Genomic DNA, 24,762 nt, shown 5'->3' with positions numbered 1-24,762 from the left:
CTCGCAAATTACTCTCTGATGACAGTTGTAAGGCGCCAGGTGAAAAATCCCAAGAAAATGCTGCATCTGCACCACTTGCCGGTAGTGAAGGACAGATGGCGAAGGACAGGATTACCTCAATAAGAAAGCCAAAGGCCCAGCCTGGCACACTCACTTCGGGCTTTCTGACTGCTGGCGGGAAACCTGTATACGTACAAGAAGAAGCACTCAGTCGTGCTCACCAGCTTTTGTCTCAATGCCCCACAGCTTCGTCCAGAGCTGTCCTGCATGATAACCGTGTGCCAACACTTTTCACAACTGGTACAGGAAAAGCAGTGACTGTCTCAGCTGACTCTCTGGCAAAGTCAAAGGAACAGCACAGCTCTCTGACATCAGGTTTTTCATCAGCCGAAGGCCAGCCTGTACATGTTAAAGAAGGGGCTGTTAGTTGTGCCCATCAACTTCTCTCCGAAACTCCCACCAATGTGCATGAGGGAAGTTTCCAGCAGAACGCGATCCCCACATTTTTCACTACTGGTTCTGGAAAGAAGGTGCAGGTTTTGGCAGAATCTCTGAAAGCGGCGGAAGTGATTTTTAACGAAAAAAGAGGCCTTCTGTCAAATGTTACTGCGGAGGCTAACTATAAAGAGGACAACTCCCTCATGAGACCTGTGAACACCGAAAATTCCAGCCATGTGCTTACCAGCTTCAAGACAGGATCAGAAAACGCGGTTTCCGTCTCAAAGAAGTCACTGTCAAGTGCTCGGACCATTCTCAACATTGATGGCACTGACACTTCCTCTGGAGGCGGCCTTCGTGGATCTGATAGAAGCGTTGACCAAAGTGTATCAAGTGAAGGTGAAAGCATCCAGAGGCCGCCTGCTCTTGCCAACAACTCCAAGAAAGGGCAGGGAGCATTCGAGCCTAACCAAGAACTTCTGAATCAGGACGCAAAAAATTCTACTCCTTCCACTGAAAAAGGCCGCTTGTCTGTAGACACTGGGGCACGTCAGGCATCGTCGGATAAAAGGACTCCAGCATCTGCTCCAGGCAGATTTGGCCATGTCGGAACTCCCATGTTTTCTTCAAAGATGAAATCTGCATCTAAGACAAGCTTTGTTACGCCGTTCAAGGCGGTTGTTCTGGGCAAGGCACAGACGCCCGTGGCGGCACCAAGAGTCGTCTCTGGTCCACGAACTTTGTTTCCGGACAAAGCAATTCGGCCCGGAAAACTCTGGATCCTGCGGCGGGTTATGAAGGTTGCTCGGCTGTCTCTCAGAGATGCACTGCAGGGCCAGCATCCAAAGTTCTACTCGTTGGATCAGGTAAATTTTCTTTATTTGCATACCTTAATAAAGAAGCTAGTCTGGTGGTTTCACAGTGCAGTGTACCTACTATAAAAGTAGGAAAGGGCTGTCTACTGTAGCCTTTAATAGAACAATTTCCCATATGAGTATTATTCTTTATGTTTGGATTAGCAGTATAAAGCAACACAACAGGAGGACAGCACCCTTAACTATGGTGCTGTCAAAAAGCAAGTCATGATGCAAATATAGAAGGCAAAGGTGAACCAGAGTACCACACTGCTATGACACCTATCATTCCGTTCATTTCTTTGGACAATGAGTGCATGGGATGTAATGTAAAGCTTAGGGCATGGTTTGGCACAATATTCATAGCACGTTAAAGGTCTATAATGATGCATTTTCGTGTTTTTATTGTATTGCCTTAAATATTTTGGAAGTTATTTTGCTTGTTCTTGTGGTTTGCTTGAAGCTTTGTTTTGAATTACTTTTTTATCACATTTTTAATACTCTAAAGCAGCTATACAATTGCTATAGTTAGCATGTGGTCTTTAATGCCTGACACATTGTCTTCCACAACTTCTTTTTTAAGCCTACTAAGCCAATAAAAAATATCTGCTTAGTGTTGTGTTGTCTAATATTGTGTCAGCTAATGTTGCAATTTCACACTATCCCTACATATTTGCTATTATAATGTTAGCACACTTGCAGTGTCACTGTCCTTGTAATGTGTAACTGATTAAGAAATTGTTCTTGTTTCAGTTGAAAGGCTACGGTGTGCTGGATTCAACAACCGCTGTCAATTCCCAAAATGCCGCTGACTTCGTTTTCTATATCTCTTCCTCGGACCGCCTTCTGATATTGGGAGATGGAGCTACTATGCAGTTAGAGTCCACAGAAGCGCACTTGGGAAAGGATGAGTTCAGCAGGTGATCCTGTGTTGCTTGCAGTCTTTAGAAGGCTTTGCAGTTATGATTAGGTTCACAATTGACAGCGTAATTACGACACCAATAACAGAAAATCACTTTATCACAGAATCCCTTATAAGAGGAGCTTCGTGTTATAGGTTGTTCCTACTCCCGATACTCATAATTTGTTTGGATTTAACTATGTTTTTTTTTTCATATGTCAGTGGTTTGGGCATAAATGCAGCAGTCTGCAACTCTCCTAGAAGTATAGTAGAGATGAATAATTAAGCACAGGTACAATGATAAATTTTTTTTTTGCCTGAGAAGCTTTCACAAGCAAAAACACTAGTACGACCATGAGGTAGTGCCACCACCTTTTTAAACAGACAGAATCAGCTCCTGACATATTCCTGTGTTATCGTTTGTTGCAGCGCCTTTTTCTGCATGCCTGGTGTGGACAGTGACCTGGTTTCTCATGGATGGCTGGAAAATCATTACCGCTGGATTGTTTGGAAGTTGGCATCCATGGAACAGCACTGCCCCCAGGTCTTTGGAGGAAGGTAGACCGGCCATTACAGCCATCTTTCATTGTTCTGGGAAGCTTCCAGTCTATGTTTCACTTATCTTTTTATTTCAATAACAGGGTCACCAATTTGGGAACAATGGCACCACAAAAAAGACGCGGCAGCGTAAAACACTAGTGTACTGAGAAGAGGAAGATAGCATACATACAGTGCTACTTTATTGCCTCTACTATGAAACTGCCTCTATACTGCCTCTCTATTATGAAACTATGTACATGTGTTTATACATTTAATTTTATGTGCAGTGAAGTTTATTACACTGGTAAAACATAAAAATCGAGTGTTGGTAAAGGTTTCAGTTTAGCAACGTTTACAATCAAACGTGCCACTTCGTTAACTCAACCTTCCAACCGCATTACGAGCGCTCCATGTCAATCAGCGAAACTTTCGCCGCACTTGATTTCCTTTAACTTTTTTCCAGGTCACTGACACCTGACCAAGTTATGCTTCAACTGAAATACAGATATGACATTGAAATTGACAACAGCTGCCGGTAAGGTTTTGTTATTATCGTTCCTTGTGCTACCGCTTGGTTTGGTGTTGGTTTGGCCTTCCCACATGCCATATCAATTTGAGTGTGTTTTAGCACGAATAAGCTCAATTCTGGTTAGCTGTGAAGCCAGAATTTTGTTCTTGAACATGTGGTTTGGTTAATTCAAATAAATCTGGAAAGACTTGGCCGGCTTATTATGTACTGAATATGTTTCATGGGTTCCTAATTCAGACAAAGTTTTTGGTTGGCTTGAATTTCTCGAATTGCCAGAAGCAGGACATTCATGTGGCGTGAAAGGCTGAAACATCCGTGTTTTATATTCAAGCTGTAGTGTGTTTGCGCGTAAATCTACATGTGTATGTACGAACAATGCATGTAATGCAGATATGCATCACACGGCTGTGTTCGTGCACATAGCTCTGATAAAGTATGACATACAGCTGGGTTGTACCGAGTGCTAACTTTGGAAAAGAAGCATGACATTCACGTTCAAACCCTCTAAAAATAAAAATTTCATTGTGATTCTTTGATATATAACATAGTAGCAAGTAGTAGTGGTTGAGGTTCTAACAGGCACATTTTCAGGAACCATTGTTTGAACTCGTTGTGTACTGCAGTGTGTAGTAGTACATCTGTTCATATTATTTCTCAGTTGCATGCCTATTTTCATGCAACAAGGTATGTATAACTGATTAGTTGAACTTTATAGTTTAGAAATGTTGGCACAGCATTGCTCTTTGCATTTTAATGGGAGTGGTCTGCATGTACTCATGAAATATATTTTCAGTGGAACCGGTATAAAATTTATTGCATTGTACATGGAGTGTAGGACACACATGTGCACATGCTTTTTCTGCAGGTCAGCACTTCGAAAAATATATGAGAGAGATGATGTCCCAAGTAAGGCATTGGTGCTGTGTGTATCAGCGTTGGAGCACAAGGAAGGCGGCGTAAGTGACCTGTGATGTCTTCCTGTTTTCGCACCCAGTGTAAACACAGCGGGCTGAAATTGTGCCGGTTCATTTTTATTTGTCAGAAATCAGATTTAAAGAAATGTGTATTTACCATTGCTGAAATCATTTATGGAATGCCTTGTGCTCTAGAAGACTTCCTTACCATGCTGAACCATTCTCTATGTATAGGGTTAAGGGATTATGAATAGGCAGTTTTACATATCCCTATTTTATTTTCGAGTAAAAATTGGCATTGCTTCTTTGAAAAACCTCATGTTAAGGTAATGCAGGCCTTATATTAAAGCTCGTGCAGTTTTAATGCAAGAGTGGTAATTAAATTCAATTGCTATCTCAAAGAAGGGACACCTAAGACAGGACATGCCCCTTCTTTGTTCATGTTTTGTTGTCTTTGTTTCTTTTCGCACTGTTGTGCACATATAATTACAAAATGAACCAAATAGCTCCAACCAAACATTTATTGCTACCTGTAGGCTGTACAGTTGGAACTCACTGACGGCTGGTACAGCATCCGTGCCGAGTTGGACGAACCTCTGTTGAGACTAGCTTCTACAGGGCGCCTCTTTGTTGGCCTCAAGCTTCTGACATCGGGGGCTGAACTCGTGGGCTCTGCCGAGGCCTGCGTACCTCTAGAGGTATTACTGTGTGATACGACTTGATAACGTGATAGCGTTAAAGAGCTTGTTTCGCAGAAATTCCTGCATTGGTTGTGAGCGAAAAATCAGTGTTGTCCGTGAGAAAAAATATGAAATATATGCAAATAAGTAAATAATAAAAAAGTCTTTGCTCTGAGTGAGGATCGAAGCCAGGCCTTTTGTGTGGCAAGCAGGTGTTCTACCACGAAGCCACGCCAGTGCTTGAAACTGCTTCGTAAAAAAACGCTGTAAGAATGTCATTTAGTGGGCCTTAATTCGTGTAATATTGCATGGCAGAATCGTAGAATCGCACCAGGCATCAAAACATGTGAATTGTGCAACGAGTGGGTGGTTTAAAGCTGCCCACCCATTACAAAGTGTGCAAATGCGTGTGGCGCCTTACGGATGCGTAGTGGGTACTTCACCAATTCGCAAAAGGAATAATTATGGTGTAGTGGGCACTTCACAACTGTACTCGCGGTGGGCATTCCAGGATAGTTTGAAACGACCAATGTTACGCACACAAATGTTCCTTACCTTGTGGCAGGGTTGAAGGCGATGCGCATGGGGCCCGATTGCGCTATCGCGTTCTACTCTTTAAGGCCAAGCTCAGACGTCTTTGTCAAGCAAGCTTGTGTACTGCTCTCTGCTTTATGTGAAGTTATGGAAGGGAAAACACTTCGTGGGGCAAGTCAGCAGTATGTCACCAGAAGAATGCGTGAAGACATTGGCACATCATACAATTCACAGATTGCTAAATATGGTTGCTGTCTAAGTATACAGTAGACTCTCGTTAAACGGAACCTCAAGGGACCAGGAAGATGTGTTCTGTTAACAGGAGTTCCGTATTGGAGGCAGTTATTTCCGTTAATAGATTTCCGTTTACTTAGAGTCTACTGTATTCAGGCTTGTTTGATTGTCTGTTCTCGTTTTCTAATTGGGGTAAAAGCAGCACGATGAATTTGTATCTCCACAGTACAATATGTTGAGCGGGTTGGTTTTGAGCTTCCATATGTGCCTCTTTCTCTGTCGTCTCATCCTGTAAATATGGAAGACATTGCATCTCACTTCATTCAGGCACCAAAAGATGCTGCATTGAAGCTGAGTTACAATTCGACACGGCGTGCACGCTGGGACGTTCGGCTGGGTTACTTTGTGGCACCAAGGCCGTTCCGCGTCTCCCTCGCCTCTCTGCATCCCAAAGGTGGCCTTGTCGGAAGGGTGGACTGCTTGGTCATCCGGGCCTACCCTGTCATGGTCAGTCTCCCTTACAGCCTTAATTCACTAATGTGCACACATTTGCATGCACTTCAACAAGCTGGGTGTATTGAATGTTAGGCGTTTTGGCACTCCACATCATAAATCTGTAATTATTCTGTCTCTCTGACGTGCAGTAAAAATGCCGTGGGAGAGTCAAAATATTCTTTGCCTGCTTGATTACAGTACCTGGAAATGCTGCCAAGTGGAATGGGTGTGATGAGACATGAAAAGGAAGAGCTGATAGTTGCTGCAAAGCACGAGAAAGTGCGAACTTCTTTCATTGAAAAATTGACTGCCGAGGTGCTCTCTCAGGTGGAGAAATCGGACAGTATGTATATCTTTGCCATATCATCACAATTTGTACGAATGTTCTTGCATCTGTAGTCTTTTGATGTTTTCACCGCTGGCTCACATTTCATTTGAATTTTGAAATTGAATGCACTCAAATAGTACTACCCAGTAGCGTAAATGTCATTACCCGTAGAAATACTATTACACCTGAAGCCTCACGTATAGTGTGAGTAATCTATACATTAGAGCTGTGCGAATAGCACAATTTTTGGTGCGAAGCGAATTCGAATATTAAAGTGTGAGTGCGAATTGAATCGAATATTTTTCGAATATTTCTCGAATATTTCTCGAATATTTCTAGAATATTTTTCGAATACTTCGAAGTGAAATTGCAGAAAAAAAAGGAGAGGATTCCTAAGCATATTCTTATGAGATAGCAACATGAAAGTGTTCCTTTTCGCTAGGTTGATGAAGGACTGGCGGGGTGGTGTTTCATAGTTGTCTTATCAAGATTGAGGCAATGTAGAGGCCGAATTGTATTTATGTACTAGATGATTTGGTGCAACCTAAGTGTTGCCGACAACACTTTACACGTGATAGGCAAAGATGCCGTTTCCAGATCCTCTCCTCCTTTTTCTGTGGAACTTCTGTGGAAGCCCAACTTATGTGGCGGAGAAGTTCCAAATCTGCCTCCTAGACATCAATATATAAGAACATCTGAAATTTTGGATGCTAAAAATCTTCGGCTTCCGATTTTTCGGACTTCCTGCCCAAATTCCAGGTCCAAAACAGCATTAATTGAGCCCCAACCTCTGCCACATCTTTCATCTCCATGTTGGAACCAGCGTTTTCTTGAGTTAATACATTTGCGACCGTAGCGGAGCTTGAAAGGCAGCTTTGCCGCAATACCGAGGTGTGATCAGGTGAAGCATATTGAAAATGTAGGGACCACTTCCAATAGGACGTTGACTGTGCTTTGCCGCAATACCGGGGTGTGATGAGATGAAGCATATTAAAAATCTAGGGACCACTTCAGTCGGACATTGACTGTCTCTTGGCAATGTTCGATCGTAACGAAGCTTAAAAGACAGCTTTGCCGCATAACGAGAGTGTAATGAGGTGAAGCATATTGAAAATCTGAAAGGATCACTTTCAATCGGACGTTGATTGTATTTGTTTTTGGGAAGTTCGAATAAGTTCGAATAGTAAAATTTCAGTGCAAATCGAATCGAATAGCAAACACTATTCGAAAAATATTCGAAATTTCGAATATTCACGCACCCCTACTATACATGCATTAATAGTTATGCACATGTACAGAGAGCCCTTACCACTTTTCTTGCTGCATCTTCATTATGTCTCCTTTCTCCTAGTCATAACTGCCATTCACTATCGCCAAAAACTTCTCTGGCACATATCTCCTCTACCATTTGATACACATGGTTAGGTTGACGTGTTACATGTAATTTCAGAAACTATAACAGTTGTTACTTCCTATCTTCTGCAGCAGAGGAACTACGGCTTTCTGGCATCCGGATGTCGTATTCAGTGAAGCAGATCCAAGGACTGAACTCGGGAAGAGATATATGGAAAGCAATAAAAAATTCTTCAGACCCTTCGGAAATCGAGGTAAGACTTTTCCAAACCGCACATGTGAGTGCTCCATGTAGCTGCTGGAGCTCTTGATCAGCAGTAAACAAGCATTTCTAATAATAATAATAATAATTGTTAATGTTTTACGCCCAAGACCACAATATGATTATGAGAGGTGCCGTAGTGATCGGCTCCAGAAATTTCGAACACCTGGGGTTCTTTAACGTGCACCTAAATCTGGGCACACAGGCCTCTAGCATTTCCCCTCAATCGAAATGCGGCCAAGATTCGAACCCCACAACTTTCGGGTCAGCAGTCAAGCAGCATAACCGCTAGACCACCAAGGTGGGTAACGAGCATTTCTCAGAGGGCAGTGCCACTTCAAGGACCTTTGATCTGCGTATGCTCTATAAAGCCTCTTTTCTCTGTCTTTCTGCATCTGGGCAGCCGCAGTCTCTTGCACAAATTGCGTTTTATTTTTGGCAGAGCAGCACGCTGGTGTCACAGCATGTGCAAATATCTCTACATTTTTCAGCGACTCCTAAGTGAAGAGCAACTTCGTCTGCTGAGGAGCTTCCAGGAGGAACAACTGTGCAGTCGGCAGGCGACTATTCAGCAAAAGCTTGAAAGCGCCTTGCAGACAGCTACTGACGAAAACAAGGTACATTCTGTTTGCATTGTGGAAGAACTTCTCTACTGCATATTGGTTTGTCCATTAAATCATTAATTAATTTATGTAATTAAAATACAGAAGTAGAACATATAGGTAAATATATGTGGCATTTTTTTTTTTTCTATAAGAGCCAAATCCAGAAACCGAAACTGGGCTAAATTTCACGGGAGTGTAAAGAGCGCCCAAGTATCTTTCACTTCTAAAACAATTATAATCAAAACGGGGCAATTCCTGTTTGTAACGTGGACTCAAAACAGCAGTTTCAAATCAAAAGTGAGCCAAATCCTGCACCTGTTTGAATCAAACTGAGCCAGATCCATTAAACCAGCACTGCATCAACAATCGTGACCAAAACAACCAACATGGCCGAATGCAATCTGTTTCATTTGTGTCCTAGTTACTTTGCTATTGTGCTTTCGCTCCCAAATTAGTTTTTCTTGGGCAAGTTAGTACTTACTGAAGGACAGGATATTGTAGGACAAAACTCAAAGAGTAAGAGGCCAACTTTCCTACTTCTTTCTGCCTTTTAGTGTTTCTTTTAAAGTATTTCGCTACAGGGTGTGTCCAGATAAGATCGAACACGAGGTCCCGGTCACTATTCCCAATTGTGATGAAATTTACTGTAGGCCTAGGCATTACACCCAGAACAATGCTTTCGCAGTTAGTTTTGCGAAAAAAAATTTTGTTCGCCTGAAAAAAAATATACAAATTTTGGCCCCAAAAAACGCTTTTCCGCCAATTTCGCGGTTTCTGAATTTTGAGCGCACCTAGGGAAAAAACGGTGCAGTCCTTCGTGACAATATTTATTCCCCTTAAAGAACAAGTGAAATACAATCTTATTAGTCTATTATTTCCCTTGCTTGTCGAAGCACTTTTGAAGAAAAAAATCACAAACTTGGCAAATCGCACAAGATACCTGTATTTCAGGAATTTATTGCTGCAAGCAAGTTAAAGTGAGGATAATAAAAATCGCTGCATATTAACTTTGATACTTTCGCTCTCTTTTAAAATAATTTGCATGGTTTTATCGCGTTTTGTTTTACTCGATAAGTGGGCTGAAACGTAAGTGATTTACCAAAAACGCCGAAATTTGAAAATGTTTTTCTCAAAAAGGCCATTTTTAATTTTTTTTTTAAATCCCTCTGATTGAAGTCAAGGACGTCATCTACCAGAGTGCAGAAAAAAACGTTGCATTATTTTTGTTGCTAACAAGTTATAGTGCGTCAAATGTGACCATGCCAGCCTAACGGCCGCGTCGTTCGTTATGGGCTGAAACTCGGATATAAGTTGCTAAAAATACTTGTACGTGACATAATCACAAATCAGCAGCTCCACACCAATAAATGCGCAGCCCGGTGTCATGGTTCAGCAAGCTTTGTCTTGCGATCAGCAGCTTGACAAACCCGCAGCAGCGGCCGCTCGATGCTGCGGGCACTCACATTACATGAGTGCCGCTTCGACTGCGGATGAGCTCCGCTTGAGCGCCAAACTACTCTCAGAGGACAAACGAGAGAAGGAATGCATCACTGTGGAAGTTAAAGGCCGTTAAGTGCCAACAAATGTCATAGTATGCAACAAAAGCTCTGCCGGCAATTTCCCAGTGAGCGCCTCCAGTAGTGCGCTCATGTGTTGCTTTCTCTCTTCTGATGGCCTAAAGATAATTAGGTTCATTCTATGAGCAACATATGACACAAAAGAAAGCCATTGACATCTAAAGAAAGCTGTCATACGTGCTTCCGATGGTTGAGCAACTCGAACTGCAGTTGTTCATCTCGTGCCAGAACACTTGTGTCAGCCGGCTGTGAAAAGAAGTGTGTCCAAGTCCTTTACTTCATTAAAGAACCGCTTTTACAATACTGTATTGTTGTGCCTCTGCAGATAGAATATTCAACGCAAGTCGAGCGTTTATCACGATATTATGCGGCTTCGGGCATAACAGCAAGGGGAAAAAATACATCCGTGCTGTATTGAAGGCGCTCACTGGGAAATTGACGGCAGAGTTTTCGTTGCATATTATGACATTTGTTGGCACTTAACGGCCTTTAACTTTCACAGTGATGCCTTCCTTCTCTCGTTTGTCCTCTGAGCGTAGTTTGGCGCTCAAGCGGAGCTCAGCCGCAGTCGAAGCGGCACTCATGTAATGTGAGTGCCCGCAGCATCAAGCGGTCGCTGCTGCGGGTTTGTCAAGCTGCTGATCGCATGACAAAGCTTGCTGAACCATGACACCGGGCTGCGCATTTATTGGTGTGGAGCTGCTGATTTGTGATTATGTCACGTACAAGTATTTTTAGCAATTTATATCCGAGTTTCAGCCCATAACGAACGACGCGGCCGCTAGGCTGGCATGGTCACATTTGACGCACTATAACTTGTTAGCAACAAAAATAATGCAACGTTTTTTTCTGCACTTTGGTAGATGACGTCCTTGACTTCAATCAGAGGGATTTAAAAAAAAATTAAAAATGGCCTTTTTGAGAAAAACATTTTCAAATTTCGGCGTTTTTGGTAAATCACTTACGTTTCAGCCCACTTATAGAGTAAAAGAAAACGCGATAAAACCATGCAAATAATTTTAAAAGAGAGCGAGAGTATCAAAGTTAATATGGAGCGATTTTTATTATCCTCACTTTAACTTGCTTGCAGCAATAAATTCCTGAAATACAGGTATTTTGTGCGATTTGCCAAGTTTGTGATTTTTTTCTTCAAAAGTGCTTCGACAAGCAAGGGAAGTAATAGACTAATAAGATTGTATTTCACTTGTTCTTTGAGGGGAATAAATATTGTGACGAAGGAGTGCACCGTTTTTTCCCTAGGTGCGCTCAAAATTCAGAAATCGCGAAATTGGCGGAAAAGCGTTTTTTGCGACCAAAATTTGTATATTTTTTTTTTCAGGCGAACAAAATTTTTTTTCGCAAATCTAACTGCGAAACCATTGTTCTGGGTGTAATGCCTAGGCCTACAGTAAATTTCATCACAATCAGGAATAGTGACCGGGACCTCGTGTTCGATCTTATCTGGACACACCCTACAGTAGCATGCCCTTCTTTTGCTCCAAGACTGTTTGTTTGAAATAGAAGACAACTAAAATGAAGACATTGGGCACTGGTCTATTCCTTGAAGAAGAAGAAGTGATCCGAAATGGCACAGCACAAAATGAGATAAGAAGGAGAGCTGAAGCATTTTTTGAAGGCCTTAGATAGATGCGAAGAACAAGAAAACACTGCCTACAGTCCAGAATGGTGCGCATTTTGCCTGGGAGGACCACCCGTTCTACAAGTCTATTCATTGCTATTATGCCCATTCAACAAAGGATGGCACCAACGGAAGCACAATGATGATGTTATTTTTGTCGCAAGGTATTGCTATATTGTTTATTCGCTGCGATTTAAACTTGAGCTCATCCAAGCTCAAATGAAACGTTCCAGTCTGTAAGAGCCAAATCCAAATTTTACTCCTGAATACCAGCGATAGATTTTAGGCGCAATATAGATTTGAGGTATTTTGGTGATGTGAGCACACTGGCAAAAAATTGTTGGAGCAGGTCCGGCCATATTGTCACTAGCAAAAAACTGCATTTTTCTCAGTTTTAAAGTGAACTTGGCTCTTTTAGAAGAAAATGGTGTGTATAGATCAGTGCCCCATAAGCAGAGGTTGGACCGACACCTACCTGTACATCTACAATTACAATATATAAAATGAACAAGCAGCCTAAAGAATGATTCACTAAACAAATGTAAACATTGCAACCTGAAAAGAAGATAATTGAGCAGTATGATGTAGAATAAAAATAGTTTAGTTAATATGTACATAGAACAATGGGAAAGTTACGACTTACAATATTTATTTGCAGATAAAAATTGTATGAACAACTGGCAACATTTAAACAAGTTTAAGTTAATCTGTAAATAATGCTTTCGTGGATAATTTATATGTGGAAAATAATAAATATTTTATCGAACCTGCTAAATGGTTCCACAGTTGAACGAGCCAGAATTGAAACAATGGGGCATTGTTTTCATTCCCTAGGATCGGGCAAGACGTGTGCAAGCTTGATTTAGTTTGAGACCCAACACCCACAGGAGATTTCCTTATTCTGTTTGTCCACTTCCTCTTTCAGTGCCCCAAGGAAAGAGTTGTGATACCTGTTCTTAAAGTGCTTCTCGGCGGCATTCATGAGGCAGACTTGCGCAAGAACATCTGTGAGTGAAATGTGCCAGTGCTGACGGACCAGCCACTTTGTGCAAATGCAGTCTTGCCGACATTGCATCGTCGTCTCATTGTTCAGGCTGCCTGATGTGTGTGTGGAGGCCAACAGACGACACCCGAGAACTGCTGAAGCAAGGCAAAGCGCTTTCCGTCTACAACGTCAACGTGACGTGTTCAAGGCAAGTGCAAGCAGTTCTGGACCGCGAAGCTGCATCTAAAGATATTTGCGTATAATTTACACTTGCACTCGAGTTAAGCTCCTATAGCAGTGGCTTAGGTATGTGTGCGAAAATATGATGTGTCATTGGCCTTGTTCAGGAAGGTACTGCCCGACATCCAGAACAGCGCAGTGGAGTTGACAACGACAAAAATGACACAGTTCGAGCCAGCAGAGTGCCCCGATCACATTCGCATTTACTACATGCGACAGGTGAGTGGCTGCTACACATGGCCTTTACACAGTGCATCTCGAGTACCAAGTAAGGTCTTTGATGTGCTGTTATATGTCTACAAAAGGAATTTGCAAACTTTTTTCTTTTTCTTTTTTTGGCGATGCGGAGCACTACCAAACTCTTACAGCACAGAGCTAAGCAAGAATCGCAAGTGCCAAAACACTTCATTCTGGTCAAAACTGCGCAATGGGACGGGACACGAAGAAAGGCAAGACAAACGAGCGCAGACTAACAACTGAGTTTATTGAACGATGAAACCAGCCTTTTTAGCAGCCTCAGCCCATATGACGTGTCCCCGTAGGGGCTAATACAGGAACCGCTAAAAGCCATGAAAATAAGCACATTAAGGAGTTATCAATGAAACAGCTGAAAAGCTATCATAAAGACACATGACAGGCTATAAAATCATGACAAACAACAAGAAAAAACATGAAAAACGCATTGCAAGAGAACGATTGTGCACACATGGAAACAACCAACGTAGACTGAGGTGATTACGTGCACGTGGAGCAGAGATATGCGTACTCTTTGTCAGTAAGAATAATCGACGGGTGGCTGCTGCATCCCTCCCCTTTCCTCCCGACATGGAACGCCTCAATAATTCTGTGGTCTATGAACTTCCTTTCTTTCGAGAGAACTGTCCCGCCTTCGAAAACTGCCTCGCACCCGCACTGCCGGCAGTGCGCTGGTAAATGCAAAGCTGGGGCATTAGACAGTGATCTCTCGTGCTCCCTTAGTCGCATGTTAATGCATCTCGCGCTCTCCCCTATATACAATTTCCCGCATGTTAATGGCACCTGGTACACCACACCGACATCGCAAGTTACATACTTATTCCTGTGATGAATTACACACTCACTTTGACACAAAAAATCCTGCGTCCACAAGATGACGCAAAGCTTCGAAAAGCAAGTGGAAAGGCTAAGGAACGCTGGGTATCCGAGCCACCTGATGGACACAGTTTGCGGCAAGCTCGCCCGTTTGGTAAAAGAAAAAGGCATGTGACAGAATGCTAACGGAAAGCCGAAAGAGGTAAACAAGTTCGCCGTTGTTCCGTATGTTCACGGCCTTTCCCATGGTTTAAAAAAGATCGGGAATAAATATGGGGTCAACGTAGTTTTTTCCGCACCTGGTAAACTTTCCAAAGTGTGCAACATGGTTAGTAAGAGGAAGCAAGATATGAGTGAGTCATGTCAAAGTGAGTGCGTAATTCATCACAGGAATAAGTATGTAACTTGCGAGGTCGGTGTGGTGTACCAGGTGCCATTAACATGCGGGTAATCGTATATAGGGGAGAGCGCGAGATGCATTAACATGCGACTAAGGGAGCACTGAGAGATCACTGTCTAACGCCCCAGCTTTGCATTTACCAGCGCACTGCCGGCAGTGCGGGTGCGAGGCAGTTTTCGAAGACGGGACAGTTCTCTCGAAAGGAAGGAAGTTCATAGACCGCAGAATTATCGAGGCATTCCATATCGGGAGGAAAGGGGAGGGATGCATCAGCCACCCGTCGATTATTCTTACTAACAAAGAGTACGCATATCTCTGCTCCACGTGCACGTAATCACCTCAGTCTACGTTGGTTGTTTCCATGTGCGCACAATCGTTCTCTTGCAATGCGTTTTTCATGTCTTTTTTTTTTTCATATTTTTTGTAGGGGTGTGCGAATATTCGAAATTTCGAATATTTTTCGTATTGCGGCAAATCCGCCTTTCAAGCTCTGTTACGGTCGAACTTAGCCAAGACGCAGTCAACGTCCGATTCGAAGTGGTCTCTAGACTTTCAATATGCTTCACCTCATCACGCCCCCATATTGCAGCAAAGCTGCCTTTCAAGCTTCGCTATGGTCGCAAATGGATTAACTCAAGAAAACGATGGTTCCAGCATGGAGATGACAGATGTGGCAGAGTTGGGGCTCAGTTAGTGCTGTTTTGGACCTGAAATTTGGGCAGGAAGTTCGAAAAATTGGACGCCGAAGCTTTTTAGCATCCGAAATTTCAGATGTTCTTATATATCGACGTCTACGAGGCAGCTCTTGTCCGCCACATCAGTTGGACTTCCACAAAAGTTGGAAGAGGAGGAGAGGCTGAGGAAATGGCATCTTTGCCTATATCACGTGTAAAGTGTTGTCAGCAACACTTTGGTTGCACCAAATCATAGAATTTGGCCTCTACATTGCCTCATTCTTGATAAGAAAACTATGAAACACCACCCCACCAGTGCTTCATCAACCTAGCGAAAAGAAACACTTTCGTGTTGCTATCTCATAAGAATATGCTTAGGAATCCTCTTTAATTTTTTTCTGTAATTTCACTTCGAAGTATTCGAAAAATGTTTGAGAAATATTCGAAAATTATTCGAAAATTATTCGATTCAATTCGCACTCACACTTTAATATTCGAATTCGCTTCGCACCCAAAATTTTGCTATTCGTACAGCTCTAGTTATTTGTCATGGTTTTATAGCCTGTCACGTGTCTTTATGATAGCTTTTCAGCTGTTTCATTGATAACTCCTTAACGTGCTTATTTTCATGGCTTTTAGCGGTTCCTGTGTTAGCTCCTAGGGGGACGCGTCATATGGGCTGAGGCTGTTAAAAAGGCTGGTTTCATCGTTCAATAAACTCAGTTGTTAGTCTGCGCTCGTTTGTCTTGCCTTTCTTTGTGTCCCATCCCATTGCGCAGTTTCGACCAGAATGAACTCGTACCAACACGCCCAACTCTCCACGCTGCTTACCCAAAAAACTTGCACATTCACCCCTAAATGTGCACATAAAAGATTTATGCTCTTGTGTCAAGTATTTGTGCACCGTCAGCTAATTCGTTAGATATGGTTTATTAAACACTGTTATGTTACAAATGTTAGTGAGAGGAGCACATCTGCTTTCCTTCCAACAAAGTGAATGCATGGCATGTTTGAGACTGGGACCTTTAGACAGCCTAGTACAGCTTCTGTGGGCAATCATAACATATGCTTTATGTTTGCCCATAAGTGAATAGCTGCTCTAGACATGTGGGGCTGCTCCCTTCATCGAATGCACCTTGTTGGTTGGCCTTGATATGTACTTGTTAGTCATTGATACCTGCTTAATTTCTAAAAAAATCTACCGACTTCAGCGATTCCTTTAGTCCTAAACTCACTTACTGCCGCAGAATTTACTCCTCCACACACCTCCAGTGTCCAAAGCATTCTGGAAAGCTCCTGCTATCCTGTGTAAATAAACTGCATGCAACGACAGTGTTACGACGATCATATGATCGAAAGGAAGAAGGCTCCTATATGGAGCTTGTATGTTTTGTTCTGTCTAGTTGGCTTATGATAGAATCTTACTTTATTTTTTCCAATTTCCTTGCATGTGAATGATCCTGAGTAAACAAGCTGTTAAATTCCATACTTATCTAGCCAGCTGACATTGTTTACAGGCCGCGGGCAGACTATGTAATGGACTGGTGTTTTATTAGTGTAACAGGATGGATACCAAGAGAAGGGAAGCACCTTTGAAGACAGCAGAGAATTCAGCAGCCTGATGCATGTGGGAACTTTGCAGGCACTGGATGGGGGTCACCTAGTGCCAGGCAGAGGCGATCAGAGATTGTTAGGAGAAACCTTAGCTCTGCACTGGACATGAATAGCTTGCTGATGACGGTGATTGTTTACAGGTGACCAGTTTTCCTGTGCTGCTCACAGAGAGCGGCTCACAAGGCCGAGCTGTTGACATTGTTGGTTTCGTGCTTCGTGTCAGCCACCAAAAAGAAGGTACTGTGTTGACCCTCACAGATGCCAGGTTCAACTTCGTGCAGCTGGTCGTTGGCAGGAAAGCATCGGTGAGAGCTGTTATACTACTGGACTAACTAGTAATTGCTGAATGATGTTGGCGACAACTTTGATATAAAATAAAGAAAAAGAAATTAGCCCCTTAGCGACAGCTGAAATGCATGGCATGCCCTGTTGAAAACTGTTGTACATGTTCTGATAATTTCACAGTGTTGGAGGCAAGTGGTGCAGGCATGCTACCTAAAAGGTTTAACTCCACAAATGAACCATTGCTGGTTTACATTATACCCGTAAGTTAAGCCCAATCGCAAAAATAATTTGCATATGGAAATTTTTTTCTAGTAAAATCCGTAGCATACCAAAAGGTCTCCAAGTAATCCAGCTGTGCATTTTTTTTATTCCTGTGGTAGGTGTCCATTCTTACGCAGTTGTGTCATTAGATTCATTAGGCATCGCTTTGTAAATTCGTATTAATTAGGGGTGTGCGAATATTCGAAATTTCGAATAATTTTCGAATAGTGTTTGCTATTCGATTCGATTCGCACTGAAATTTTGCTATTCGAACTATTCGAACTTCCCAAAAACAAATACAGTCAACGTCCGATTGAAAGTGACCCCTACAGATTTTCAATATGCTTCACCTCATCACACCCCCGTATTGCGGCAAAGCTGCCTTTCATGCTCTGTTACGGTCTAGCCTAGCCAAGACGCAACGTCAGATTCGAAGTGACCCCTACAGATTTTCAATATGCTTCACCTCATTACACTCTCGTATTGCAGCAAAGCTGCCTTTAAGCTCCGTTACGGTCGAGCTTAGTCAAGACACAGTCAACGTCCGATTCGAAGTGGTCCCTAGATTTTCAATATGCTTCACCTCATCACATCCCCGTATTGCGACAAAGCTGCCATTCAAGCTCCGCTATGGTCGCAAATGGATTAACTCAAGAAAACGCTGGTTCCAGCATGGAGATGAAAGATGTGGCAGAGGTGGGGGCTCAATTAGTGCTGTTTTGCACCTGAAATTTGGGCAGGAAGTTCGAAAAATCGGACGCCAAAGCTTTTTAGCATCCGAAATTTCAGATGCTTTACTGCACCCTGAAGAGTATTTAGCCATATTGTGAATGGGCAGCCTTGTTTTCTCTTACATTCGTAGGTAAATAAACGGGAATGGGAAGGTATAATGGAGCAAAATAAAAGTTTATTGGTACAAAATGACTCTTGCATTTTGTGTGGGCATTATTCGAATGTGCAGGCCACAGAAGAGAGCATGAAAGGCGAGTTTCTCTCTGCGACGGACGTCACGCTCAGGACGGGCAACGCAGACAGAATTGCCACTCTAGAGACAACCGAGTTCTCAGTGCTGACGACTTCACCTGCAAGCAGCAGCCTTCAGCATGCCCTGTCAACTCTTAGGACCTCCATACAGGTGCTTGGAATGCATTTCTGTGCCGCCTCCTGATGTGAATACCAAGTGATATGGATCCAGAGGCTTTATTATTTGCTCATAGTACTTCATGGTTCGTCACTCGCAACACGTATAAAAACGGGCATTTCTATGCTTCATGGGGTATGTAGATTTCGTTAACCCTTTGCAACGCTTTGTACATTTTTGTGTACACAATTTGTTTTTGCTAGTTGTGTTGGCTAGTGGCTAAGAAAGAGAAAGGTACATTGAGGTTTGGATTAATTGAACCTTGTGTGTAATAAATGTGTCTTCATTTAACTTGATTTTGCATTGCACTGTTGCTATGATCACTTTGCTTAAGGCACTACCATGTTCTATGCATTACATCTATGAGCCATATCAAAATTAAAATTTTTCTTTGCACAAAATGAATGTAACTAAAAACTAAATTGTATTTCTAGTGAGATTTCATTCTATTTATGTAAAAACAACATGAGTGACTTCCGCATAAATAATATTTAACCACGACCTAAGATTAATTACTATAATACCCATAAATCAATGCACTGTGACATTATTTCATCTGCAATAGAATATACAGAGTGCCTTGAAATAACGTTATGTAAGTTTCACACATTTATAGACAGTTCTTCATAGGTCACGTCTGAAAGGGTTAAAGCTTCAAAATTGCATTTTGGCTCTAGTATTTTTTTATGCATAGTTAAGTGTTCACTTGTAAACTTTATGGGCTTTATGAACTGCTAAAAGTATTAGAGCGAAGAAGAAGAAACGAAAGCACATAGGGATGGTCTATTAAAATTTTTAATTGATTAATCGTTAATCGATTAATCGCTTTCGGTGGAATGTTTTAAATTAATTGTCATTTTTCATGGGTGCTTTAAAACCGATATCTCTTTGTTTGAGAGGCATCGTTCGTGTTTGATATGGACCCAAATCTTTTTATCAGACGCGCTGACGATCGAAAATTCCCACTTTCGAAAGTGTCGACGAAGGGACCCTTGTGTCCAGTATGCGAAAATTCCCACTTTCACACACTGGACACAAGGGGCCCGTCGTCGTTGGTTGATGTCGCGGATTCAAGCATCTGTGGCCATCATCCCTGGACTATTCGGCAGCAGGTAGTATTTTCTCGAAGGCTGCCCACTTGAGCTCATCGAAACCGGAGGCGTGTTCGGGGACCACACTGGTTGGAAAGTCACAGGTGAAACATGCAGTGTGGCTGAGGGTGAGGAAATCCCGAGAAAGGTAACAGAGATACGAGGAGGAAGAGGAATTAAATAAGACGCTCGCTCTCGTAAGCACGGCATATTTTCTCTGATTTGTCGGTTAGATATTGTGGAAGCCCTGCATAATACTATAATTGCGGACTGACGCGATCTCTTCCTTGAGGTCACCCATGCAGAAGAAAGTAAGGAACACAAAAGGGAGAAGGCAGGGAGGTTAACCAGACAGCAGTCCGGTTGGCTACCCTACGCCGGGGGAAAGGGAAGGGGAGTGGAAAGATGGGAGAGACAGAGAGAGAGGGGGGAGCGAGAAGAAAAATAAAAGGAAATGATCAATAGATGTGCTGACATGTATGTGGCGGTGGCACTGTACAACAGTCATAGGCGTTCACAAAGGCCCATAGTCCTTAAAGGGACCCTGAAACGGTTTTGACGATTTTGTACGAACACATTGAGCCGGTAGAGCAAGTCCTAAGGATAATTTACAGACCGATTTAAGCTCTGTGCGTAAACTGTGTAATTTATTACAAGGCTTTGAAGCTGCGAATCGCCACCGATCACAGCAGCTCAGCCAAACGCATTTTCAAACCGCCCACTTCCAGTGCGTGTCGTATTGGAAGCGTGACGTCACGCAGGCGGCTGATCTGATTGGATATGTCCAGTACACGTCACTGAACCTCCTGTGGGCAGCAAACGTCGTCTGCCTGTGTTACAGCGTACTCCGTGTTAACGTGAGCTGAGCGACAGTGTTTATCTCGAGGTTTCTTTTCTTGGACATAATTAATTTCCCTAGCCGTGTTGTGTACCACATATCTAGCAATTTCTAGCAATTGGTGACTTGTAAAGCTGCGACATCGTGCAATGTTCGTGAGGCATTTGACGAGCGGAATTCCTTCAGCTCATCGCTGCAATGAGCGTCGCGCTCACGCTATTCGTTCAACGCCACGATCCACGTTTTTGTGGCTGCAATTTCACCCCTGAAGACACAACCAAATTGCCCGAGTTTACACTTATCGGTGATCGTACTCGAACTATTTTTGTTTGTCCGCATGCTTTTGCAGATTGTCGCCGTACAGGAGAATAAAATAAGATCTGCTGGTAGTGTGGCGGCACCTGTCGGAGCAGATATCAACTACTCCGCGAGCTTTGTCTTTGTTGGGCCTCGAAGACTGCGTGCAACCCGTCGGCGCACAATATCTGAGGCCATGACTGGGCAAAGCTCAAACCGTCGAGTGCGCTCATGAGAGCGCTGCGATCGCCGGCGATGTCAGGGTGTCTGTGAGTTGAGGGTGCAAGGCAGTGGTGAGGAGGTGCGTCTTTTTCATTTTTTTTTTCGTGAATTGCAGCGACATGCGGGGCTAATGTGCCTCCCTTTCCCATGCGTTCGTGTCCCCGCGGTTAGCGCATCGAGGAGACGCCAGCCCTGGAAACGAAAGTAATGTTCAGGCGCGTTCGAGCACTCATTATGCTCATTTATTCTACCGCGTTCAAGGAAACGTTAATGCAGCACTGGCTCATGATACCTCCACTCACGTGCCCGTACAAATGTCTCAACTTTCATGCCCGTCCCGTAGAGACAGGCCAGAGCCGTATATTCTCTGAGACAGGCAGTACACCACAGAGAACGCCGACAAAACGCCCATGGCCGCTACATAAAGAAAAGGTAGCGGCCGTGCAACGCCGCTCGCGTGCTCCGGCTGGCTCGGGCACGTCATGCGCACGTGACCATGCATGCGCATGACGTGTTCATGCGTATGTGTCAAGTGAAGAGGGCAGGGAAGGGATTTGGCTTGCAAAGGCTAGACGGGGCGAGTGGCAAGGGTTTGAAACTCGCCTCCTCGCATCATGGTTTCGCGCCGCTACAAATTATTGTTTTTCTCAGCTCGTAATGAACCGATTTGAAAAATTCTTGCGGCATACTGCACTTCATTCGGCACACAACAACTTCCAGCGTCTAACTAAAATTTGCTATGTGGCCTGGTGAGGGGCCCTTTAAGAAGCACAAGAGTGCTTTAACTGCCTTGTGGGCCGCCGAGCGATGGGGACGGTGCTCCAGCAGCATCTGCACGGAGAGCGGCCGATCATCCAATCGTCGCATCGCATCAGAAGGAGTTCGTCTTTCAGAGGCAAATCGAGGGCAGCGGCATAGCAGATGATCGATGTCTTCCTCAGTGCTGCAGACCTCGCATGCCGCACTGTCGGTCACTCCAATTAATGTTGTGTATGCCTTCGTGAAGGCAACTCCAAACCAAAGCCGACAAAGAAGCGAAGCTTCACGTCAACGAAGTACGGATGGAGGTTGGAGTTCCAGCGTAGGGTTTATTTGGTGGAGTCTTGTACGTCTTATACTTGGCATGTTCCACTCCGCCAAACAGAGACAACTTCGTCACACATGCAGAGATTACACAGAAACATACTGGCCTCAAACAGACCATCGCTACAGGCAACTGCGGGAAATAGAGTGACACGAGTTTCTGTCTCCTGGCTAGAATAAACAGCAGCTGCGTGAGTATACTGCGCACGTTTCATCTGATTGTTGCCTTAACACGGCGCCACTCGCATCTTTTCACTCATGCGTACAGCCTGAACTGTGAGCGCTATCTAGTGTATCAGACGTTACAGCATAAATTTCGCGAGCTGTCCTTCTTTCCTGTCGCAGCAGGAGACAGAGGCCTCTAGCTGAAAGCTGTATTTCTCCCTAAATATGCGACCATACAGTTTAACTAAATGCTACAAGGTCACTTCTTCAAGAGTAATGCACTGGATGCTAGACGTTCGGTAAACCGACGCGTAAAGTTGCGGATTACGTAAAGGGTCTTTAAGACCCTTTTCACAATTCTCGAGTACACATTCCTGCGCTACATTTTCTCTGAACTAATGGCAGTAACTTTCGTGCTTCAAGTGCTGGCTTCAAGGAGTGCTTGCCACATTTATTACACCTTGCAGCCTTCGTTTTCTCATCTTCAGCGAACAACGATCACGCTGCACTCTTCTTCCGATTGCCAGGCATTATGACATCGCAAAGATGCAGTGTAACCACCAATGTGTAATAATTACACAATATAACACGCAAGCAACGCAAGCCCCGCATATACTCAGGTGACGCTCAATTAGCTTAAGGGAGAGGAGGTGAAGGCAGTAGCAGCAATAGACTGTGAGCCGGAGAGAAGCGGGCAAATTCATTTCTGCCTCGATGGGGTGGAGCCGCCCCCTGCCGGGGCTTGAAGCATTGGGGAGTGCTTGGAGTTGGACGCCGTACGCGACAGAGATCTGGGCGAGTTCATATCTTTCTCTATGGGGTATGGCGGCCGCCAGCTCCAGGCTCGTTTTGCTAGCGCAGAAATATGCGCCGTAGTGAAAGCAGTGAAAGGGGCTATGTGCATGGCATCTGCGTCTCAGGATAGCGCGCGTCGCAGTCATGCGCTTCGACCAAGGGGCGAGGTTGGGGGCGGGAGTGGGGGTTCTGTAATCGATTAATCGAATAGCTTTAAGTCGATTAATTCGATTAATCGAAAGGTGGAAATCGACGACAATTAATTGAATAATTGTAGACCTTTAATCGATTAATCGTTCATCGATTTTACCATCCCTAAAAGCACAGTGGCTCGTTCAAGACTCAAATACAGTAGACTCGTTAAACGGAACCTGAAGGGACCAGGAAAAGGCGTGCGGAATTCAAATACGAAACCAATCATATTAGAGGCAGATATTACATTTAAGCAGCAGTTCCGTTTTAAGAGATTTCTGTTTATTGAGAGTCTGCTGTAATGTTAATCTCAAAACAGTAAAATCAGCAAGGCAACTGACTATCTGGAGTGTTTGGAATACAGAGGTTGCAAAAAAGTGTTGAGGGTGAGTGTGCTCAGAGCTTCTTTCCAAGTTGATTGATTCAAGCCCCTGTGAATGGCAGGCATGCACTTTGTCGATCAAATGCTCTCTCTTTGCAGGATCCATCGGACTTTGCCACCACCGCCTTGGCCAGGCTGCAGGCTCCGGTGCACATCAACAGTCCACGGGTCACGCCAAGACCGCAGTGTGCGCCTCGACAAATTACAAAGCTAACATCGCCTGCGACACCTAGCAACACTGTACCCGTTAGGGTGCCCAGTGCTATTTCAAGAACTCCCACTGAGCCAAGGCCATCAGATGACACTGATGGGCTTTTACTGCCAAAGAGAAGAATTGAAGTGGAGCCAGGTTCACCTGCCGATGCAGTATCGAAGCAAGTTCGCACAAAAATAGCTCTCCTGGAGCGTTATACGGCATTGGCACCAATATCGCTCTGGGCTACTCCACCGTCTGCCAAAGCGAAAGCAGCCTTTCGTTGTGTCAAAGGCAGCCCTAACAACAACCCACCGCAAGAGAGCCCTCCAATGGACTTTGACTAGTGACAAACCTTGTAACGGTGCATTTGTGGTGTTCCTTGTGGTTTACACACCATGGTAACATTTGTACACATAAATATGCTTGTGGAACATTTTAATACATTAGTTTTGCCACCACTGTGGTTATGTTACACCATTGTCAAAAGAATAGTAATTTATCACATAACTTGCTACAGTAGCAATAACTGAGCAACACTTCAAGATTGAATAGCTTTGTGTGCATGTTCATGTTGACAATGTACAGATTGTAGCACTTTTTAGGCTAAAACATGGTTTTGCATCTACCGCCATAGAAACTATTTTTCGTTGCACTAGTCAAAGATATGTTTATAGCAAGCCGTGAGCATCTCAATTGCTTGTAAATAGCATATTCCGGAAACATTTAATGACTACCATATGGCGAGTTGTAAGGTTAATGCACCCAGAACTAGGTAATTGAATGTCATGACAGGTTGATTTTAAAAATAAGTGATTTCTTTTTTCCTACAAAAACCGTGTTGCCTATATTACATGATATTTATAACTGCACAGTTCTCTTCCCTACAGGAGCTGTCTTCACAAATTAGTTTTACAAACTAAAAAGTATACTATTGCAGTCGCTCAAAT

At 43.5% G+C, this 24,762-nt stretch overlaps 1 protein-coding gene across 1 annotated transcript; it reads left to right on the top strand.

The window, feature by feature from the left end:
- The first annotated feature begins 95 nt into the window (after positions 1-95).
- Positions 96-24,742, top strand: LOC119382771 (breast cancer type 2 susceptibility protein homolog). The gene is made up of 16 exons (XM_037650618.2): positions 96-1,304; positions 2,046-2,212; positions 2,623-2,751; positions 3,197-3,268; positions 4,128-4,218; positions 4,713-4,874; positions 5,952-6,131; positions 6,318-6,462; positions 7,933-8,054; positions 8,554-8,679; positions 12,809-12,890; positions 12,977-13,076; positions 13,216-13,327; positions 17,008-17,172; positions 18,375-18,548; positions 23,719-24,742. Exons 1-16 carry the CDS (start codon positions 96-98, stop codon positions 24,157-24,159), a joined length of 3,477 nt encoding a protein of 1,158 aa, XP_037506546.1. The 3' UTR covers positions 24,160-24,742.
- The last annotated feature ends 20 nt before the right edge of the window (positions 24,743-24,762 follow it).

Source organism: Rhipicephalus sanguineus, chromosome 2 (assembly GCF_013339695.2).
Source record: "Rhipicephalus sanguineus isolate Rsan-2018 chromosome 2, BIME_Rsan_1.4, whole genome shotgun sequence".
In the NCBI taxonomy this organism is placed as follows: domain Eukaryota; kingdom Metazoa; phylum Arthropoda; class Arachnida; order Ixodida; family Ixodidae; genus Rhipicephalus; species Rhipicephalus sanguineus.
Note: the sequence above shows the minus strand (reverse complement) of the source record. Positions and strands in the feature narration are given on the sequence as shown.

What these genes read in the sequence shown, in the direction of transcription:
- LOC119382771 (XM_037650618.2), top strand. Translation starts at nt 96, where the DNA reads ATGGCGAAGGACAGGATTACCTCAATAAGAAAGCCAAAGGCCCAGCCT. An exon ending in AGGCCTGCGTACCTCTAGAG is followed by an intron (nt 4,875 to 5,951) that starts GTATTACTGTGT and finishes CACTTCATTCAG; the next exon opens with GCACCAAAAGATGCTGCATT. An exon ending in AGACTTGCGCAAGAACATCT is followed by an intron (nt 12,891 to 12,976) that starts GTGAGTGAAATG and finishes CTCATTGTTCAG; the next exon opens with GCTGCCTGATGTGTGTGTGG.